This window comes from Manis pentadactyla, chromosome 13, assembly GCF_030020395.1.
Source record: "Manis pentadactyla isolate mManPen7 chromosome 13, mManPen7.hap1, whole genome shotgun sequence".
Taxonomy (NCBI): domain Eukaryota; kingdom Metazoa; phylum Chordata; class Mammalia; order Pholidota; family Manidae; genus Manis; species Manis pentadactyla.
In genome coordinates, this window is record NC_080031.1 from 36081721 (window position 1) to 36105135 (window position 23415).

The 23415-nt window shown below is 38.4% G+C and overlaps 1 protein-coding gene across 4 annotated transcripts in view; it reads left to right on the plus strand.

Annotated features, from left to right (window-relative positions):
* The window catches only part of DDX10 (DEAD-box helicase 10), a 365179-nt gene that overhangs the window by 297615 nt on the left and 44149 nt on the right, over positions 1-23415 (plus strand). For all 4 annotated transcript variants that reach the window (XM_057490690.1, XM_057490691.1, XM_057490692.1 and 1 more), the window contains one exon: positions 1363-1502. In XM_057490690.1, the coding sequence (XP_057346673.1) occupies positions 1363-1502 (140 nt within the window). The remainder of the gene's footprint in view (positions 1-1362; positions 1503-23415) is intronic.

Below are 23415 nucleotides of genomic sequence, written 5' to 3' on the forward strand. Positions count from 1 at the left end.
TTCTCTGTCCACCTTCAGACAGCAAATTCTTTTGAGAGCATCAGACTGGAAAATTGGAAATACCTTGTAGCCCAGGAGATTAGTGTTCTTGAACATATGATGACATTCTGTTTTGTTGATATTCTTAATTATTTTCAAGTAGCCCATGTAGTCTGCTGTTGAGTGTGCTGCTCACTGCTTCTAATGGCAACCTTTCTGCACAGCCCCCTTCCGATGTTTGTAGACCTTTATTTTTTGGCAGGGAGCTTTACGAGGAAAGCAATAAGGGACTTTTGCAGTAGTGACTAATCCTTATTTTTTGTACTACTTCCTTCTTTTCTTCTGCTTAGAGACAATCAAAAGAGAGCTGTTCAAAAAGTGTCAGAAGACTTCTATAGTGCCTACACAGTCAGTTGCTATGCTATTCTGAGTTGTTAATTCATTTTCAGGGAAAGAACATTAAACATTTGAAAACAGAATCATTGAAATTTGTCTCCCTTGTTATGAAGAATTATAAAGATGGTAACTGAGAGAAACCCAGAATTTGTTTATTAGTCCTACTTATAATCTGTTAAATGCGTGTGGCAACACTTGTTTGGCTTTGTTACCTAGTGTATAAGAAACATAAAATGTGCTAGAAATAAATTTGTTATAAGGGATATTCATTACATAAATCTGTAGTAAGTTTATTTTAACATTGCATTATTTTGTTCTTTCACAAAAATAAACTACCATAAACAAAACAAAAACAGCCCACCTATCTGTCTACTTGCATGAAACCCAATTTCTATCAGGTGTTACTGCTTTTCCTATTTCTGTATTCCTCCCCTTTTTCCATTGTTCTTAGTGACATAATACTTACAATTGAATTTAGAAGACCCCATACTATTAATGAACTGGTACAGACCTGATTATTTTTTTAAGACATAGATTATTGTGGTCATAAAATGACCAAAATCATCAGATAAAAAGAGTTTCTGTATTTTCTCTTCTGGCCTTTTATATTTTCACCTTATTTTTTGGTAGTTTTGAAATATACGTATGTATAGACAGGAGCACTAAAACAACTTTATACTTTATTTATTTTATAGTTGAGGTACATGGAAGTAATAAAACCTGACAGTTTTGCCCCGTTTTTAAGGGACTTGATAGTGATTTCCTTTCTGAATCATATTTAATTTAATTTTATCTTTGAAATGGTGTGGGTTTTCTTCCTCTTTGCAAATGATTATAGTTCTTAAAGTCACATAGAGGCTTTCATCAAAACAGAAGGGTTCTAATTTGAGGATCTAAATTAGAGGGGTATTTATGTGGGTCTAGAAATAAGACTTGATTATTCACCAGATGTTCTCTTAAGCCGCAATTTCCCTTGTGTTTTCTTAGGCCAAAGATGAGGAGGAAGCTTTTCTGGATTGGAGTGATGACGACGGTGGTGGTGGGTTTGATCCAAGCACACTTCCAGATCCTGATAAGTACAGGAGCTCTGAAGATTCAGACAGTGAAGATACGGAAAATAAAACTAGGTATGTCTTTGCCATTGATAACATTAAATTCCTCAGTCTTTTCCTTTTAATCTGAAAGACACGCACAGGCACATGTCTTACGCTCCCGCCCCCATTTTTAGGGACTCCTTTTTTGCTTCTGTAATCCCTGTTAACAGAAGAGTGTTATTAGAGTGATTTTTTTCTTTGTTCTTTTTTTTCTTATTTCTTTCTGAATCCTTTATGCTTAAGTATTTGACACACTAAGGTAGATTTAATGTAAATTGAGTCAAGGACTCTATTGAGAGTGTTCTTAAAAATTCTCCCTGAATTTTAAAAAAGAGCAGTTACACTTTCACATTCTTTGACATAAAATGAAGTAACAAATACATAAAATAATGGAAAATTTACACATAAATAGCCTTAACAAATTCTCTCAATTTAAAATCTGTTGATTTGTAATGTGGGTTTATTTGCTACTATGCCAAAACATGAAATGTGATAAATAATAGTATGACTTGATAAGCATTTGTTTTCTGAGTACTGTGTATTAGATTACATTGAGATTCTATTGGCTTAAAAATTGAGGACATTGAATTTCATGGATATTCTAAACCAGTAAGTTTATTTTCTAAACCAGTAAGTTTATTTGGCAGAAAGGAGGCACTAATGATAAATGAAGGGATTATGGTTGAAGGGAATAGGCAACTTGATGGAAACCCCTAAGTGCTACTCCAGGGAATTTGGAGTTGGAGAAATAGGTCACAGAGAGCTATAATCTGGTTTTAAGTAAGAGCAACATTAGAAAAGATCTCTAAAAGATTATCCCTTCAGGAGAAGATGCTGTAGGGAGGTCATTTCAGAGTTACTCTTCATTTTAATCTTGTGCCATTGAAACATAGAGTTATTTTGTAATTGCGAAAATGATATCCAAAATGCATTTATCTCAAATGATGCCAGAAACTTGAGATGTTTGCTATTGTACAACTAGGTAGCGGATGTAATAGCTTTCTAGGACTTTCTGGTACTTGCAGAACTATATAGTGGACATTTTAGCTTTACTACTACAAGAGGCACTACAGGTGGAAATAACTTGATAAGGAGTTAGATAAATTTATAAATGTATACTTTAAGGGTTAAATAATTTAGGTCCAGGGCATATTCGTAATCTTTGGAAACTGACCTTTAAGTGTAAAATGCAACTTTGTTTCAGAAAGTTCCTTGGTGTACATGTTGAGACCTTGATGAACTATCAGTATGGTTAGGTTTGCTGCCCCTTATGTTCTTATAAAAATGTCCTTTTTTCAGAGTGATTTATGGGATCTCCATCTTGATAGATGTGCTCTAACTTAACATTTGTAACTTTATATCATTAACCTATGTTAAAAAAAATAAAATTCAACAGAGTAAATTTTAAAGCTCTTTCTGGCTTTATACCATGATTCATGAATCAGGCATCATCCATCCAGCAGACAGAAAGGAGCTTTCTGAAGAATGTTCACAAAGTGAAAGACTTTTATAGTCAGAAGGGGGCAGAGAAAGGAGGTTTCTAGCAAAGAGTAGATTGTTTCAGGCAAGATCACCTTCCTATGGGGGAAGGATAGTGCCTACCAGGTGGGTTAGTTTATCGGTTACATTCCTGGCAGAGGCTGAAACTGCATATCAAGTTTTGGTTTGCTGACATGGAGCTTAGCACAAGTAACTCCATTTTGGGCCTGTTGTCTCTCTTATCTTTTTTTTTTTTTAAATGAAAGTTTAGTTGTTAGACAATCTTATATTAGTTTCAAGTATACAACACTACAACACAGTGGTTCAACACTTATCCACATTATTTATTCCTTACCCCTGCAAATGCAGTTACTATCTGTCAACACAGAAAGATGTTACTGTTGTCTCTTTTTTAAAATGTCCAAATGTTTCTGTGTACTTTTACTTTCAGGAGGGAGATTAATTGGTTCGTAAAGTTTGTTATTTAGCCATATTTACACTTCTACCTAAGACACTTTTCAAACATAGGAATCAACCTTTGAAATCATTGGCAAGATGCCAGCATTCCATCTGTATCTGATTCAGTGATTTTTTCCTAACATTGTTCATGATAGTTTCTGGGTCATTCTTAATCTATGTATAGCAAACATTTCATTTCATTCTTCTGGCATTTCTTGCCCTTGTAGTGACATTTCCCTGCTACCACCTAGTTAATATGATTTATTCTGTAATAGCTTCACGTGTTTCATCCTCTTAATTAGCCTGTAAATGATTTGTAGCTAGAAACTCTGTTGCTTTGAACCAACACTTCCAGCTCCAGCCTCTACTTTTATCCTGGTGTTAGTGTCATAGGAACAGAGAAGACCCTAAAATATTTGAATTCATTGATTGATGAGAGATTTATAGAGTAAAAAAGAGAAGTATAACTAGAAGCAGCTATGTAACTGGTTCTAATAGTTTAAATGATACTAGAGATGACAGAGTAGATGGTTGAGAGCCAAGTTCAGATGGTTGTAATGGTGATGTATGGACAAGAAGAGAGGATATCTTGAGATGACAAGGTGTGTTAACTAAAGAAAAGGGTTCAGATGGAAAATATTTATGTATTACATGAAAATTAAAATAGTATCAATTTTAGGTACAGCTAGTTACTCTGTATTTGTGGAGATTGAAAGGAATTGGTAAACTTTTCTTAGACTGATGAAAAATTATCTTTTGAAGGGAATATCAACAAAAGTATTATTCCTTTAGCACATTTAAGGGCTTCCTAGCAGTTTTGTCTTTGTCTATAAACACAATGATTATCTAGTCCAACCCTCTCTTCTTACAATTGAAGAAACAGGGTTTGAAGGGATAAAATAATTTGTCTGTGATCATTGTATAAGTTAAGGATAGATCAGTGTGATCTGCCTAAATTAAATTGCATCCCTAGTTCTAATACTCCAATCAAGTTATGCAGAATTACTCTAGCATTAGGAGAGGTAGCTCAGGAAAACTGCCTGAAGACAAATTTAATGTCATTTTGCTGAAGACCTGATCCATGGACTAACCTATAGGATAGATTAGACTAGACCGTAGTTTCCCAACTTTGGCATTATTGACATTCTGGCCCTGATAATTCTTTGTTTTGAGGGGTCGGTAGTGACTGTAGACTGTTTAACTTCATACCTGACTTCTACCACTAGCACCTCCCTAGTTGGGACAGCCAGCAATATCTTCCGCACTGTCAGATATCCCATGGGGAGCAAAATCTCCCACAGCTCAGAATCACTGGACTAGACCCAGGATGGCAAGTACATAATTTCCCATCCCTCATCCAGGATGTGCTTTGTCTATATTCCTTTCTGTTGAACCCCAGCAGTCCTTCTTAATTTAGCCTCTCTCCATGAATTGGGATTCGTATATAAGAGAAACCTATTTGCCATTCCTGGACTCAAAGGCAGGATTTAGGGTAAGTTACAAATAGTAGTCTGCATGTGAAATTTCCATTTACAGTCTTAGTTCTGTTTTTCTCCCTTTTTTCTCTTTGCTCTTAAAATTACCTCAAGGACAATGAATAAAGATACATGTAAACTAAAACCAAAATTGTTCTGGGTAATAAAAATAATTCACAAGTAAACCAATATACACTAGAATTTTGATAGTAGTAATTATTGCTGCTACTGCTGTTTATAATAATAGCACCAATACAGACTTCCTGTATTGTTCCAGTTTGACTATACCTTTCTTCTTTTCCTCTCATAAACATGGTTAAATGCTAAGATTTTGTGCTTTTAGCTTTATAGGGTCCTCCAGCATGTTCACAGGTTTTGCTTGTACTCTTTCTAGTCTTCATTCAGTAACTGTAGGAACAGCTAGTGTTCCTGCCTCTTGGTCATTTTTGCTTTCAAAGTAGGTTGTTCTTTCAGTATTAACTTTGCATTTTCAGATAGGAATTTACTCATATGGGACTAGATAACACCAATTGTAAAATGGCTGTTAGTCCCAAACTAACTAGCATGAATTAGTTTCTTTTAAAAGTTTCTTCTGGTTATTACTGTTTCCTTTACTTTGGTGACACCCATAAATATTCAGCATGAATAACACTTCTCTCCCTGCCCTTAGCCGTGGAAAGCAGGCGGAGGCGAGCCAGATGCTGTGGAGACTGAGAGCATCTGGGGTCAGTGGTTCCTCCTCAGGGAGATGGGATAGGGCTTTAAAGAGTGTGTATCCGTCTTTTTCCTTAGCTCCTTGCACAGCTGCTGTAGATTTAAACAATCCTTACCCCTCTGTAGAACGATCAGAATTATCAACTCTAATGCTGAGATGCCATAGGGATTCTGGTGTGCAAGACTCAACTTCTTAAGTTAGCATGACAAAATGAGATCTCTTGCTTATAATATGATCCCAGGGGCAATGAAAATAAGATGATCATTGAATTCCTTTTAAGTTTTAAGCATGCTGCCATTAGTATCTTCATTTATCCTAAGAAAAAGAGCTGTAAAATAGGGGGAGAATGTAATCTATCCATAGTACAGAAGGATATCAGCCAGTTAGTGAGCAGCAGATGGCCAGACGCCATCAGAGGCTCTAAGATTTTTTGTGCTATTTTTGAAAATGGGCATCGAAAGGAGAGCTTGCTTTGATGCTCCATGATTTCGTCCCTCATCTTCACCCAGTTTGTTAAGTTGGTCTAGACTGTTTTATCCTGTGGCTCTCCCTTTTGGCTCCTCCTTCGAAACTGTGGAATTAGCATAGGCAGAATTAAGACAAGATGTTAGGACTTATTATTAAAATAGAGACAATTTGATAGCAAACCTAGCTCTTTGTTGCTGTGGACTTTGTGGCATCATTGGTCTGGAATGTGGAATTCATTGGTCTGTTAGGAACTACACAGAAGCATGTATTTGTGTCTCCAGCAAGTTTTGATACAGACTTTTATACATTTTGAGGCAAAAAGACCTCAAATATTGCAATTGTCTTGGTGCTTGTAAGTGATTTTCCATATCAATATCTGCCACATAGTCCATATAATGTGTTTATACTGCTTTTAAAATGAAAATATTTCAACAAGCTTCTGTATGTGGTGCTAAAAACTGGAGTAAGAACTTTCTGCATTATTTAAATCACATTCTTCTTATTTAAGAGTTAAAAAAATCCACTTGATCTGTAGTCTCTAGCTTGTAAATATGTCTTTCATCCATTCTTTCAGCTATGAATTTTTTGGTAGCTATTATGTGCAAGGCATGAGTATAGGTACAGAAGATAAAACATTAGGCAAGCGAAATAGCCTTCATACTTTCACACGGTTTTAGTTCACTGGAGGTTACAGAGAGCTAAGCAGGAAATTACACAACAATGTAATGCGTGAATGCTGTGATTTGTGCCCTCAGGAAGGGAAGCAGTGAGGAGGAGGGTAGGTAGGAATTAACATGAAGGGCATGTAAGTGATGGAACTGCCCTGACCTGGTCGGTCTTGGGGAATCAGGAAGAGCTTCCGAAGGGGATGACTTTCAAGCTAAACCTGCAGTAAGTTCATCTTAACTGAGCAGGGTGAAGGGTAAATTGCCCTTCTGAAGACTGTGGCCTTTGAAGTGAGACAGGAATGTCTTTAACCATATTCCAATTAAACTCTTCTTTCAATAAAATTCTTCTTTTTAGCTGTGCCTCACAAGCTGAGAAATGTAGTTCTGAGCGTGTAATGTAAGATTAATTTTTGTATATCTAGTAGCATTCATCATGTTTGGTTTATGGCTATCTTAATATGAATTGCTAATGATGTGAAAATTTGCAATGTATTGAATAAGATGAAAAAGAAGCAGCTGGGTGTTCCAGATATTCATTATCCAGTCAAATTAAGTTTTTAATATTTATAATCTTAACCTTTTTCAAATGAAAAATGGAAAGAAAAAGGTTGTGGTAAGACTCCTGCTTTATATCAATCTTTCCTCCACAGACCACAGTCTCTGGCTAAGGCAGGTTGGTTTATAAAGAACTGTTAGAGGTGCAGGGGGAGAGGCGGTGTTTGGTAGTCTAGGTGGCATAAGACCAGTTAAATCTATAATTTGTACTGAGACTATTGGCATAATTTGGACTTCAGAATTTCTGTATGGATTGATAACTTTCCCTACAGACTAAACTATTACACATCTAACATAATTAGCTTTTGTTTTTGTTTTTGTTTTTGCCTAGTCTGATATAGTTCTGAATCAAAAGACTGATCAAGGATTTTTGTTTTTTCATTTGTTTGGGGTTTTTGTTTTATTTTTAAACTTTTCCATCTTAGTTTTGTTTTTTTTTGGTTTTTGTTTTGGTGTCATTAATGTACAGTTACACGAACAACATTATGGTTACTAGACTCTCCCTGTTATCAAGTCCCCACCACATACCCCATTACAGTCACTCTCCGTCAGCATAGTAAGTTGCTATAGAGTCACTACTTGTCTTCTCCGTTACACTGCTTTCCCCGTGTCCCCTACCCACCCACATTATACGTGCTAAATGTAATGCCCCTTTATCCTCCTTATCCCTCCCTTCCCACCCATCCTCCCCAGTCCCTTTCCCTTTGGTAACTGTTAGTCCATTCTTAGGTTCTGTGAGTCTGCTACTCTTTTATTCCTTCAGTTTTTTCTTTATTCTTATACTCCACAGATTAGTGAAATCATTTGATACTTGTCTTTCTCCACCTGGCTTATTTTACTGAGCATAATACCCTCTAGCTCCATCCATGTTGTTGCAAATGGTAGGATTTGTTTTCTTCTTACGGCTGAATAATATTCCATTGTGTATATGTACCACATCTTCTTTATCCATTCATCTACTGATAGACACGTAGGTTGTTTCCATTTCTTGGTTATTGTAAATAGTGCTGCAATAAACATAGAGATGCATATGTCTTTTTCAAACTAGGCTCCTGCATTCTTAGTGTAAATTCCTAGGAGTGGAATTCCTGGGTCAAATGGTATTTCTATTTTGAGTTTTTCGAGGAACCTCCATACTGCTTTCCACAATGGTTGAACTAATGTACATTCCCACCAGCAGTGTAGGAGGGTTCCCCTTTCTCCACATCCTAGCCAACATTTGTTATTTGTCTTTTGGATGGTGGTGATCCTAACTAGTGTAAGGTGATATCTCATTGTGGTTTTAATTTGCATTTCTCTGATGACTAGCAGTGTGGAGCATCTTTTCATGTCTCTGTTGGCCATCTGAATTTCTTCTTTGGAGAACTGTCTGTTCAGCTCCTCTGCCCATTTTTTAGTTGGATTATTTGCTTTTTGTTTGTTGAGGTGCGTGAGCTCTTTATATAATTTGGATGTCAATCCCTTATCAGATATGTCATTTCTGAAGGTATTCTCCCGTACTGTAGGATGTCTTTTTTGTTCTGATGGTGTCCTTTGCTGTTCAGAAGCATTTTAGTTTGATATAATTCCACTTGTTCATTGTTGCTTTTGTTTCCCTTGCCTAGGGAGATATGTTCATGAAGAAGTTGCTCATGTTTATATCTAAGAGATTTTTGCCTATGTTTTTTTCTAAGAATTTTATGGTTTCATAACTTACATTCAGGTCTTTGATCCATTTTGAGTTTACTTTTGTGTATGGCAATAGACAGTGATCCAGTTTCATTCTCTTGCATGCAGCCATCCAGTTTTGCCACCGCCCGCTGTTGAAGAGGCTGTCATTTCCCCATTGTATATCCATGGCTCCTTTATCGTATGTTTATTGACCATATATACTTGGGTTATATCTGGGCTCTCTATTTTGTTCAACTGGCCTATGGGTCTGTTCTTGTGCCAGTACCAAATTGTCTTAATTACTGTGACTTTGTAGTAGAGCTTGAAGTCAGGAAGCGTAATCACCCTGCTTTATTCTTCCTTCTCAGGATTGCTGTGGCTTTTCGGGGTCATTTGTGGTTTGATATGAATTTTAGAACTATTTTCTCTAGTTTATTGAAGAATGTGTTGGTATTTTGATAGGGATTGCATTGAATCTGTAGATTGCTTTAGGCAGGATGGCATTATGACAATATTAATTCTTCCTATCCATGAGCACAGGATGTGTTTCCATTTATTGGTATCTTCTTTAATTTCTATCATGAGTGTCTTGTAGTTTTCAGAGTATAGGTCTTTCACTTCCTTGGTTAGGTTTATTCCTAGGTATTTTATTCTTTTTGATGCAATTGTGAATGGAATTTTTTTCCTGATTTCTCTTTCTGCTAGTTCATTGTTAGTGTATAGGAAAGCAACAGATTTCTGTGTATTAATTTTATATCCCGCAACTTTGCTGAATTCAGATATTAAATCTAGTAGTTTTGGAGTGGATTCCTTATGGGTATTTTATGTATAATATCATGTCATCTGCAAACAGGGACAGTTTGACTTCTTCCTTACCAGTCTGGATGCCTTTTATTTCTTTGTGTTGTCTGTTTGCTGTGGCTAGACCTCCAGAACTATGTTGAATAAAAGTGGGGAGAGTGGGAATCCTTGTCTTGTTCTCCATCTTAAAGGAAGGGCTCTCAGCTTCTCACTGTTAAGTATGATGTTGCCTGTGGGTTTGTCATATATGGCCTTTATTATGTTGAGGTACTTGCCCTCTATGCCCATTTTGTTGAGAGTTTTTATCATGAATGTATGTTGAATTTTGTTAAATGCTTTTTCAGCATCTTTGGAGATAATCATTTGGTTTTTGTCCTTCTTTTTGTTGATGTGGTGAATGATGTTGATGAATTTTTTAATGTTTTACCATCCTTGCATCCCTGGGATGAATCCCACTTGATCATGATGAATAATCTTTTTGATGCATTTTTGAATTCAGTTTGCTAATACTTTGTTGAGTAGTTTTGCATCTATGTTCATTAGGGATATTGGTCTGTAATTTTCTATTTTTATGGTGTCTTTGCCTCGTTTTAGTATTAGAGTAATGTTGGCCTCATAGAATGAGTTTAGGAGTATTCCCTCCTCTTCTACTTTTTGGAAAACTTTAATGAAGATGGGTATTAGGTCTTCACTAAGCATTTGATAAAATTCAGCAGTGAAACCATCTGTTCCAGGGGTTTTGTTCTTAGGTAGTTTTTTGCTTACCAGTTCAATTTTGTTGCTAGTAATTGGTCTATTCAGATTTTCTGTTTCTTCCTGGGTCAACCTTGGAAGGTTGTATTTTTCTAGAAAGTTGTCCATTTCTTATAGGTTATCCAGTTTGTTACCATATAAGTTTTCATAGTATTCTCTAATAATTCTTTGTATTTCTGTGGTGTCTGTAGTGATTTTTCCTTTCTCATTTCTGATTCTGTTTATGTGTGTAGAATCTCTTTTTTCCTTGATAAGTCTGGCTAGGGGTGTATCTATTTTGTTTATTTTCTCAAAGAACCAGCTCCTGCTTTCATTGGTTCTTTCCATTGTTTTATTCTTCTTGATCTTATTTATTACTGCTGTAATCTTTATTATGTCCCTCCTTCTACTGACTTTGGGCCTCATTTGTTCTTCCTTTTCTAGTTTCGTTAATTATGAGTTTAGACTGTTCATATGGGATTGTTCTTTCCTGACAGCGTGGCCTTCACTGCGTCCCACAGATTTTGCGGTGTTGAATTATTGTTGTCATTTGTCTCCATTTATTGCTTGATCTCTGTTTTTACTTGGTCATTGATCCATTGATTGTTTAGGAGCATGTTATTAAACTTCCATGTGTTTGTGGGCTTTTTCATTTTATTTGTGTAATTTATTTCTAGTTTCATACCTTTGGGATCTGTGAAGCTGGTTGGTTCAATTTCAATCTTTTTGAATTTACTGAGGCTCTTTTTCTGTCCTCGAATATGATCTATTCTTGAAAATGTTCCATGTGCACTTGAGAAGAATGTGTATCCTGCTAATTTTGGTTAGAGTGTTCTGTAGATATCCATTAGGTCCATCTGTTCTTATGTGTTGTTCTGTGCCTTTGTCTCCTTTATTATTTTCTGCCTGGTTGATCTGTCCTTTGGAGTGAGTGGTGTGTTGAAGTCTCCTAAAATGAATGCATTGCATTCTATTTCCCCATCTAATTCTGTTAGTATTTGTTTCACATATGTAACTGATCCTGTGTTGGATGCATAGATAGTTATAATAGTTATATCCTCTTGTTGGACTGTCCCCTTTATTATTATGTAATGTCCTTCTTTATCTCTTGTGACTTTGTTTTGAAGTCTAATTCATCTGGTACAAGTACTGCAACTCCTGCATTTTTCTCCCTATTAGTTGCATGAAATACCTTTTCCATCCCTTGTGTATATCTTTTGGTTTGAAGTGAGTCTCTTGTAGGCAGCATAAAGATGGGTCTTGTTTTTTTATCCATTCAGTGACTCTGTGTCTTTTTTTTTTTTTTTTTTAATAATTATTTTTTATTGAAGGGTAGTTGACACACAGTATTACATTACATGAGTTTCAAGTGTACAACACAGTGGTAGAACATTTATATACATAATTCTAGGTTCCAGCTATCACCCTACCAGGCTGTTACAATATCTTGACTATATTCCTTATGCTATACCTTACATCCCGGTTACTAATTTATTTTACCATTGGAAGTCTGTCCTTTTTTTTTTGTTTGTTTTTTGTTTTTTGTTTTTTTGTTTTTTTTTGTGAGGGCATCTCTCATATTTATTGATCAAATGGTTGTTAACGACAATAAAATTCTGTATAGGGGAGTCAATGCTCAATGCACAATCATTATTCCACCCCAAGCCTAATTTTTGTCAGTCTCCAATCTTCTGAGGCATAACAAACAAGTTTTTACATGTAGAACAAATTCTTACATAATGAATAAGTTACATAGTGAACAGTACAAGGGCAGTCATCACAGAAACTTTCGGTTTTGCTCATGCATTATGAACTATAAACAGTCAGTTCAAATATGAATACTCATTTGGTTTTTATACTTGATTTATATGTGGATACCACATTTCTCTCTTTATTATTATTATTTTTAATAAAATGCTGAAGTGGTAGGTAGATACAAGATAAAGGTAGAAAAACTAGTTTAGTGTTGTAAGAGAGCACATGTAGATGATCAGGTGTGTGCCTGTAGACTATGTGTTAATCCAAGCTAGACCAGGGCAATAAAACATCCACGTATGCAGAAGATTTCTCTCAGAACGGGGGGGTGAGGTTCTAAGCCTCACCTCTGTTGATCCCCAATTTCTCACCTGATGGCCCCCCTGCGACTGTGCCTGTCTTAGGTTGTTCCTCCCTTGAGGAATCTTACCCGTCTCTGGCTAACCAGTCATCTTCCGGGGCCATACAGGGAAATGTGAAGTTGGTAAGTGAGAGAGAAGCCTTATTGTTTGAAAAAGTTAGCTTTTTACTTCTTTGCATATTTATGCCCTGTGGCTTCTATGCCCAGCATTTGTCTTGAGGTATCTTTACCACTTGGAAGAATTATGATACTCGGTAAATTTGATATGAGGCATGAATTCTATTTAAGGGTTGTAATTAGGAAGGAAGAAGAAAAGCTATAGAAGTAGCAGGCGGAAGAAAACATGGGAAGATTGATTATTTCTTTGATATATCTTCTTGTAGAGTAACTTCAGCATGTATAGGTTTTAAGCTACTACTTAAATTGCACACACACATTAACATAATAGGAGTATAGTTACATAACCAAAGCATATCTGTAATTACCAGCCATCTGCAGTGAAACCAAGAAAACCAGTTAGGCACCTTAGGCATTTGTGAAAACTTATCTATGATATGGTGGATATTGTCCAAATGAACTTGAACAGTCTGAGAGAAATCAGACAAATTAAAACAACCCATTCCTGGGGACTGTTCACATGCCATATGTTCTTTTAACAATAAATAGTTTGTAGCTGTAAGACTTTGGAGCGCTACAATTTGCACTTCTCCAAATTCTTGGTTGAGTTCCAACAGTATAGATCCAGTCCAATTTTGTTGTTTTACTGTATGCACAGGCCAGCTTAGATATCTCCTTCCTCATTCCCATGGCAGGTCCAGGAACTGGTGGGATGAGTGCATCTACAGCTGTAGCAGTGCGTGGATCTTTGTTGGGGTTTTTTGATGATCATCTTCTGGCATGAGTCTTCCAGAGGGTGCAGATGTTGGAAGTTCTTTTTCATATCGTATCTTAGTTCATTTTCGGGGTAGCCCAATTAGGCTTTGATCCTCTGTATAAACACAAACAGACCCTTTGCCTACACTTTTATATGCCCTTTATACCCTTGTGTAGAACTCGTTGGAGGTTACCACACAGGAACTGCCCTTTTTTTTTTTTTTGCTATCACTAATCTACACTTACATGACGAATATTATGTTTACTAGGCTCTCCCCTATACCAGGTCTCCCCTATAAACCCCTTTACAGTCACTGTCCATCAGCATAGCAAAATGTTGTAGAATCACTACTTGCCTTCTCTGTGTTGTACAGCCCTCCCTTTTCTCCTACCCCCCCATGCATGTTAATCTTAATACCCCCCTACTTCTCCCCCCCTTATCCCTCCCTACCCACCCATCCTCCCCAGTCCCTTTCCCTTTGGTACCTGTTAGTCCATTCTTGAGTTCTGTGATTCTGCTGCTGTTTTGTTCCTTCAGTTTTTCCTTTGTTCTTATATTCCACAGATAAGTGAAATCATTTGGTATTTCTCTTTCTCCGCTTGGCTTGTTTCACTGAGCATAATACCCTCCAGCTCCATCCATGTTGCTGCAAATGATTGGATTTGCCCTTTTCTTATGGCTGAGTAGTATTCCATTGTGTATATGTACCACATCTTCTTTATCCATTCATCTATTGATGGACATTTAGGTTGCTTCCAATTCTTGGCTATTGTAAATAGTGCTGCAATAAACATAGGGGTGCATCTGTCTTTCTCAAACTTGATTGCTGCGTTCTTAGGGTAAATTCCTAGGAGTGCAATTCCTGGGTCAAATGGTAAGTCTGTTTTGAGCATTTTGATATACCTCCATACTGCTTTCCACAATGGTTGAACTAGTTTACATTCCCACCAGCAGTGTAGGAGGGTTCCCCTTTCTCCACAGCCTCGCCAACATTTGTTGTTGTTTGTCTTTTGGATGGCAGCCATCCTTACTGGTGTGAGGTGATACCTCATTGTAGTTTTAATTTGCATTTCTCTGATAATTAGCGATGTGGAACATTTTTTCATGTGTCTGTTGGCCATCTGTATTTCTGTTTTGGAGAACTGTCTGTTCAGTTCCTCTGCCCATTTTTTAATTGGGTTATTTGTTTTTTGTTTGTTGAGGCGTGAGAGCTCCTTATATATTCTGGACGTCAAGCCTTTATCGGATGTGTCATTTTCAAATATATTCTCCCATACTGTAGGGATCCTTCTTGTTCTATTGATGGTGTCTTTTGCTGTACAGAAGCTTTTCAGCTTAATATAGTCCCACTTATTCATTTTTGCTGTTGTTTTCCTTGCCCGGGGAGATATGTTCAAGAAGAGGTCACTCATGTTTATGTCTAAGAGGTTTTCGCCTATGTTTTCTTCCAAGAGTTTAATGGTTTCATGGCTTACATTCAGGTCTTTGATCCATTTTGAGTTTACTTTTGTATATGGGGTTAGACAATGGTCCAGTTTCATTCTCCTACATGTAGCTGTCCAGTTTTGCCAGCACCACCTGTTGAAGAGACTGTCATTTCGCCATTGTATGTCCATGGCTCCTTTATCAAATATTAATTGACCATATATGTCTGGGTTAATGTCTGGATTGTCTAGTCTGTTCCATTGGTCTGTGGCTCTGCTCTTGTGCCAGTACCAAATTGTCTTGATTACTATGGCTTTATAGTAGAGCTTGAAGTTGGGGAGTGAGATCCCCCCTACTTTATTCTTCTTTCTCAGGATTGCTTTGGCTATTCGGGGTCTTTGGTGTTTCCATATGAATTTTTGAATTATTTGTTCCAGTTCATTGAAGAATGTTGCTGGTAGTTTCATAGGGATTGCATCAAATCTGTATATTGCTTTGGGCAGGATGGCCATTTTAACGATATTAATTCTTCCTAGCCACGAGCATGGGATGAGTTTCCATCTGTTAGTGTCCCCTTTAATTTCTCTTAAGAGTGACTTGTAGTTTTCAGAGTATAAGTCTTTCACTTCTTTGGTTAGGTTTATTCCTAGGTATTTTATTTTTTTTGATGCAATTGTGAATGGAGTTGTTTTCCTGATTTCTCTCTATGTTGGTTCATTGTTAATGTATAGGAAAGCCACAGATTTCTGTGTGTTGATTTTGTATCCTGCAACTTTGCTGTATTCCGATGTCAGTTCTAGTAGTTTTGGGGTGGAGTCTTTAGGGTATTTTATGTACAGTATCATGTCATCTGCAAATAGTGACAGTTTAACTTCTTCTTTACCAATCTGGATTCCTTGTATTTCTTTGTTTTGTCTGATTGCCGTGGCTAGGACGTCCAGTACTATGTTAAATAACAGTGGAGAGAGTGGGCATCCCTGTCTAGTTCCCGATCTCAGAGGAAATGCTTTCAGCTTCTCGCTGTTCAATATAATGTTGGCTGTGGGTTTATCATAGATGGCCTTTATTATGTTGAGGTACTTGCCCTCTATTCCCATTTTGCTGAGAGTTTTTAACATGAATGGATGTTGAATTTGTCAAATGCTTTTTCAGCATCTATGGAGATGATCATGTGGTTTTTGTCTTTCTTTTTGTTGATGTGGTGGATGATGTTGATGGACTTTCGAATGTTGTACCATCCTTGCATCCCTGGAATGAATCCCACTTGGTCATGGTGTATGATCCTTTTGATGTATTTTTGAATTCGGTTTGCTAATATTTTGTTGAGTATTTTTGCATCTACGTTCATCAGGGATATTGGTCTGTAGTTTTCTTTTTTGGTGGGGTCTTTGCCTGGTTTTGGTATTAGGGTGATGTTAGCTTCATAGAATGAGTTTGGGAGTATCCCCTCCTCCTCTATTTTTTGGAAAACTTTAAGGAGAATGGGTATTATGTCTTCCCTGTATGTCTGATAAAATTCCGAGGTAAATCCATTTGGCCCGGGGGTTTTGTTCTTTGGTAGTTTTTTGATTACCTCTTCAATTTCGTTGCTGGTAATTGGTCTGTTTAGATTTTCTGTTTCTTCCTGGGTCAATCTTGGAAGGTTATATTTTTCTAGGAAGTTGTCCATTTCTCCTAGGTTTCCCAGCTTGTTAGCATATAGGTTTTCATAGTATTCTCCAATAATTCTTTGCATTTCCGTGGGGTCCGTCGTGATTTTTCCTTTCTCGTTTCTGATACTGTTGATTTGTGTTGACTCTCTTTTCTTCTTAATAAGTCTGGCTAGAGGCTTATCTATTTTGTTTATTTTCTCGAAGAACCAGCTCTTGGTTTCATTGATTTTTGCTATTGTTTTATTCTTCTCAATTTTATTTATTTCTTCTCTGATCTTTATTATGTCCCTCCTTCTGCTGACCTTAGGCCTCATCTGTTCTTCTTTTTCCAATTTCGATAATTGTGACATTAGACCATTCATTTGGGATTGCTCTTCCTTTTTTAAATATGCTTGGATTGCTATATACTTTCCTCTTAAGACTGCTTTTGCTGTGTCCCACAGAAGTTGGGGCTTAGTATTGTTGTTGTCATTTGTTTCCATATATTGCTGGATCTCCATTTTGATTTGGTCATTGATCCATTGATTATTTAGGAGCGTGTTGTTAAGCCTCCATGTGTTTGTGAGCCTCTTTGCTTTCTTTGTACAGTTTATTTCTAGTTTTATGCCTTTGTGGTCTGAAAAGTTGGTTGGTAGGATTTCAATCTTTTGGAATTTTCTGAGGCTCTTTTTGTGTCCTAGTATGTGGTCTATTCTGGAGAATGTTCCATGTGCACTTGAGAAGAATGTATATCCCGCTGCTTTTGGATGTAGAGTTCTATAGATGTCTATTAGATCCATCTGCTCTACTGTGTTGTTCAGTGCTTCCGTGTCCTTACTTATTTTCTGCCCAGTGGATCTATCCTTTGGGGTGAGTGGTGTGTTGAAGTCTCCTAGAATGAATGCATTGCGGTCTATATCCCCCTTTAGTTCTGTTAGTATTTGTTTCACATATGCTGGTGCTCCTGTATTGGGTGCATATATATTTAGAATGGTTATATCCTCTTGTTTGACTGAGCCCTTTGTCATTGTGTAGTGTCCTTCTTTATCTCTTGTTACTTTCTTTGTTTTGAAGTCTATTTTGTCTGATATTAGTACAGCAACCCCTGCTTTCTTCTCACTGTTGTTTGCTTGAAATACGTTTTTCCATCCCTTGACTTTTAGTCTGTACATGTCTTTGGGTTTGAGGTGAGTTTCTTGTAAGCAGCATATAGATGGGTCTTGCTTTTTTATCCATTCTGTTACTCTGTGTCTTTTGATTGGTGCATTCAGCCCATTAACATTTAGGGTGACTATTGAAAGATATGTACTTATTGCCATTGCAGGCTTTAAATTCGTGGTTACCAAAGGTTCAAGGTTAGCCTCTTTAGTATCTTACTGCCTAACTTAGCTCGCTTATTGAGCTGTTATATACACTATCTGGAGATTCTTTTCTTCTCTCCCTTCTTGTTCCTCCTCCTCGATTCTTCATATGTTGGGTGTTTTGTGCTGTGCTCTTTCTAGGAGTGCTCCCATCTAGAGCAGTCCCTGTAAGATGTTCTGTAGAGGTGGTTTGTGGAAAGCAAATTCCCTCAGCTTTTGTTTGTCTGGGAATTGTTTAATCCCACCGTCATATTTGAATGATAGTCGTGCTGGATACAGTATCCTTGGTTCAAGGCCCTTCTGTTTCATTGTATTAAATATATCATGCCATTCTCTTCTGGCCTGTAGGGTTTCTGTTGAGAAATCTGACGTTAGCCTGATGGGTTTCCCTTTATAGGTGAGCTTTTTCTCTCTAGCTGCCTTTAACACTCTTTCCTTGTCCTTGATCTTTGCCATTTTAATTATTATGTGTCTTGGTGTTGCCCTTCTTGGATCCTTTCTGTTGGGGGTTCTGTGTATTTCCGTGGTCTGTTTGATTACTTCCTCCCCCAGTGTGGGGAAGTTTTCAGCAATTATTTCTTCTAAGATACTTTCCATCTCTTTGCCTCTCTCTTCTTCTTCTGGGACCCCTATAATACGGATATTGCTCCTTTTAGATTGGTCACACAGTTCTCTTAATATTGTTTCATTCCTGGAGATCCTTTTGTCTCTCTCTATGTCAGCTTCTATGCGTTCCTGTTCTCTGATTTCAATTCCATCAATGGCCTCTTGCATTCTATCCATTCTGCTTATAAACCCTTCCAGAGTTTGTTTCATTTCTGCGATCTCCTTTCTGGCATCTGTGATCTCCTTCCGGACTTCATCCCATTTCTCTTGCGTATTTCTCTGCATCTCTGTCAGCGTGTTTATGATTCTTATTTTGAATTCTTTTTCAGGGAGACTGGTTAGGTCTGTCTCCTTCTCTGGTGTTGTCTCTGTGATCTTTGTCTCCCTGTAGCTTTGCCTTTTCATGGTGATAGGAATAGTCTGCAGAACTGGGACGAGTGACGGCTGGGAGGACTTCCTTTCTTGTTGGTTTGTGGCCCTCCTCTCCTGGGAGAACAGCGGCCTCTAGTGCCTAGTGCTGCGCAGCTGCGCACAGACAGGATTTCTGCTTCCTGCCCGGCTGCTATAGAGTTAATCTCCGCTGTTGCTGTGGGCATGGCCTGGCTCTGGCAGCTACTCCAAAATGGTGGAGTCGCGTTGGAGCAGGAGCTGCTGGGAGGCTATTTATCTCCGTAAGCGGCCTCCCTGCTCCCTGCAGCCCAGGGGTTAGGGTGCCCAGAGATCCCGGATTCCCTACCTCTGGATTAAGTGACCCGCCCTGCCCCTTTAAGACTTCCAAAAAGCACCCGCCAAAACAAAACAACGACCACAAAAAAAACAAGAAAAAAAATTTTTTATTTATTAAAAAAAAAAAAGGTGGTCGTTTGTTTTTCTTTATTCTCCGGTGTCAGCCTCAGGCCTCTGCTCACCGGTCTTTATGCCCTGTTTCCCTAATATTGGGGTCCCTATCCCTTTAAGACTTCCAAAAAGCGCTCGCCAAAACAAAGCAGCAAAAAAGCAAAAAAAAAAAAATGGTCGCGCGCTTTTCTTATGTCCTCTGTCGCCCAGCCTCCAGTGCCTGCTCAATGTTCTTGCTGCCCTGTTTTCCCAGTATCGAGGGCCCTGCACTCTGGCCCGGATGGCTGGGGCTGGGTGTTCGGCAGCCCTGGGCTCCGTCTCCCTCCCGCTCTGCCTGCTCTTCTCCCGCCGGGAGCTGGGGGGAGGGGCGCTCGGCTCCCGCGGGGCCGGGGCTTGTATCTTACCCCCTTCGCGAGGCGCTGGGTTCTCTCAGGTGTGGATGTGGTCTGGATATTGTCCTGTGTCCTCTGGTCTTTATTGTAGGAAGGGTTGTCTTTGTTATATTTTCATAGATATATGCTGTTTTGGGAGGAGATTTCCGCTGCTCTACTCACGCCGCCATCTTCCGCCCCACCCCGACTCTGTGTCTTTTGATTGTTGCATTAAGACGATTTACATTTATGGTGATTATTGATAGGTATGTACTTATTGTCATTGCAAGCTTTAGATTTGTCATTACCAAAGGTTCACAGGTAATTCCCTTACTATTTAACAGTGTAATTTAACTCAGTATCATATTACATACACAAACTAAAGGTTCTTTTTTTTCCTCCATTTTCTTCCTCCTCCAGTCTTTATATGTTAGGTATCATATTCTTTACTCTTTGTGTATCCATTGATTGATTTGGGGGGATAGTTGATTTGATTTTGCATCTGCTTAATAATTAATTGTTCTACTTTGCTGTGGTTTTATTTCCCCTGGTGACAGCTATTTAGCCCTAGGAATACTTCCATCTATAGCAGTCCCTCCAAAATGCACTGTAGAGGTGGTTTGTGGGAAGTGAATTCTCTCCGCTTTTGTTTATATGAAAACTGTGTAATCCGTCCTTCAAATTTAAGTGTTAACCTTGCTGTGTTGAGTGTTCTTGGTTCGAGGCCCTTCTGTTTCATTACATTAAATATATGACATGCAGCCTGTTATGCCTTCCTCCTGGCTTCCTGGCACCTGCTCACAAACTGGCAGTCTGGCCTGTAAGGTTTCTGTTGAGAAATCTGAGGATAGCCAAATGGGTTTTCCTTTGTATGTGATCTTTTTTCTCTCTCTAGGTGGTTTTAAAAGTCTGTCTTCATCCTTGATCTTTGCCATTTTAATTATTATATGTCTTGGTGTTGTCTTCCTTGGGTTCCTTGTGTTGGGAGATGTGTGTTCTTCCATGGCTTGAGAGACTATATCCTTCCCCAGATTAGGGAAGTTTTCAGCAATTACCTCCTCAATAACACTTTCTATCCCTTTTTCTCTCTCTTTTTTTGGTACTCCTATAATGCGAATATTGTTCTGTTTTCTTGGTCACACAGTTCTTTCAATATTCTTTCATTTTTAGAGATCCTTTTTTCTCTCTATGCCTCAGCTTCTATGTATTCCTCTTCTCTAATTTCTATTCCATGTACCATCTCTTCTACTGCATCTAATCTGCTAATTTTAAACCCCTCCATTGTATGTTTCATTTCAGATATGGAATTTCTTAATGATTGAATCTCTTTCTTAAATTCATCCCTGAGTTCTTGAATATTTTTCTGTACTTCCATGATCATGTTTATGATATTTTTCCCAAACTCTCTTTCAGGAAGATTGGTGAGTTCAGTTTTGTTTGGCCCTTTTTCTGGGATTTGTGAGATTTTAGTCTGAAGCAGGTTCCTTTGATGTTTCATAATTCTATGTGGTGCCCTCTAGTGCCCAGAAGCTCTAGTCTCTGGAGCTTTTCAGCCCGTAGAGTGAGGTTGGGGGTCATAGGGGAGTGGTGTTGGTGTCTGTGGGGAGGAAAAAGCATTTCCTGATTCTGGGCTACAGTGCCTGTCTCCAGTATCAGAGCCAGTGGGCCGAGCACACAGGTGTAAGCCTCTATGCTCAGCATCTCTCGGTGTTGTAGGCAGGACCTCCCTCTGGCCGGCCTGATGCCAGTGCAGTGATTGCTGGTTTGCAAGCAGGTGCCTGGAGGCCAGGAGGAAGGCGTAGGAGGCTGCATGTCACAGTGGGGGGCCTTGGAGCTGAGTAGGCAGCTGGGGGGATGGAGCTCCTGAAGTTTCTCAAATTACCAACCTGCTGGGCAGAGTGCACCCAGACAACCTTGTCCACGTATCCCTTCTCCTGCTTAGCAATCTCCATGCAAACCCTGCCCCTTCAGCAGCCTTCTAGCTGCTTAGGAAGCCTCTCAGACCGCCTGCCTTTCCCTTGTCCCAGAGCGGCCAGGTGTGGATCCCCTCCTCCACAAATGGCCAGAATCTCATTCTCTCAAGCACTTTGCCTGTCCCAGCTCCCCAACCCCAGCAACCTCCAGAGCACCACACAATGTAGATTTGTGCTCCAAAGCAGACATCCAGGGCTGGGTTTTCAGGAGCCTTAGGCTTCCACCCCTTCCCCACTCCATTTCTCTTCTTCCCGCCGGTGAGCTGAGGTGGTGGAAGGGCTTGGGTCCCGTCAGATCAAGGCTTTTGTACACTACTGTGTTTCGTGAGGTCTGCTCTGTTCATGAGGTCTTTATGCAGTCTGGTGCAGCCTTCTTTCCTGTTGCTGTTTTAGGGATAGTTGTATTAACTGTATTTTCACACTGTATATGTGGTTTTGGGAGGAATTCTTTGTCTCACCTCTCACGCTGCCATCTTGAATCTCTGAGTCCTTAGTTTTGTTTTTTGAGTGAATTTGTCTACCTTTAAAAATGATTTCTTATGTGAAGGAGATGAACCACTTTAATCTCTGTGGTTTCTCCTAATGTTATGACATTTCTTCAGTAAATTTTTGCCCAGCAACTGCTCTTCCAAGACTTTACAGTCAGTTTTGTAATATATGGAAAGATTTTCACCTGGAAAAGAAATATGTATGAGTCAAAGTTGTATTTCTGGGGAAGGAAAATTCCAAAAAATGTTTTCATTTCTTTCTGTACTGTTTTTGTTTGGAAATGGATAGGGTACATTATATACTTTATATAAATTTTACCAGAATTACTGATGCTGAGTCTAGCAGATGATTTTTTTTTAAAGGGTTTTTTTTCTTATAGTCTGGGTGATTGTTAAAAGAAGAATACTACTGACTACAGTTTCCACTTATTTGAAGTCCTATTCATTGGTGAGTCTAGTTGTGGGTGGCAGATGTAGAAAGAAGTCAGCTCAGCTTAATGATAAATTGACTTTATTGTGTGCCTGCCATTCTTTGCTTTTACTCTTCTTAATTTCATGAGATTTATCCTTGATTCCAATATACCTAGCAGTTTTTAAGAGAAAATCTCAATCATCTTTTCTTATTTGTGAAATACAACCATCCATGAACTTCAGATTTCATAGAGCTTTTACTAGAACTGAACATGAATTGTGGTGACAAGAGGAGTTAATTTACTTGACTTTTTTGAAATTGTGTTCCTTCTGTCTTTCACCCTTTTGCCTCTGCCCTAAAAACAAAACAGAAAGAATATCCTGTGTGATGGATTGCATGAATGGAGAAACTTCCAAGGCAGATTGTTGGGGTGGGTATGGGGAAAAGCAGTACTATTTGTCTTGGAACTTTTGGAGGAAAGGTTGCAACCCATCAAGGAAGTAAGGTATTTTCTGGAGTGAGCATTGGTATGGGGAAGACATTTTGAGAAATTTGGGGTTTAGTAAGCTCCCAGCTTGACCTTACTTGCAATCTCAGTTTTTGCCCTATGCTTTCTACTCCTCTGTCATTTAGCTTTCCACTGAATAACTGTCACTCAGTGACAGTTAAAAGAGTTTGTCATGTTTCAGAAGTGCTAGGATCTTTAAGAGGGTGGATAGATGGCTTGGGATGCCATGGGGGCCAAGCTGATAATACAATTTTTATGCTTTGTTTTGTTAATGTGATTAGTCACATTGATTAATTTGCAGATGTTGAGCCATCCTTGCATCCCTGAAATAAATCCTACTCG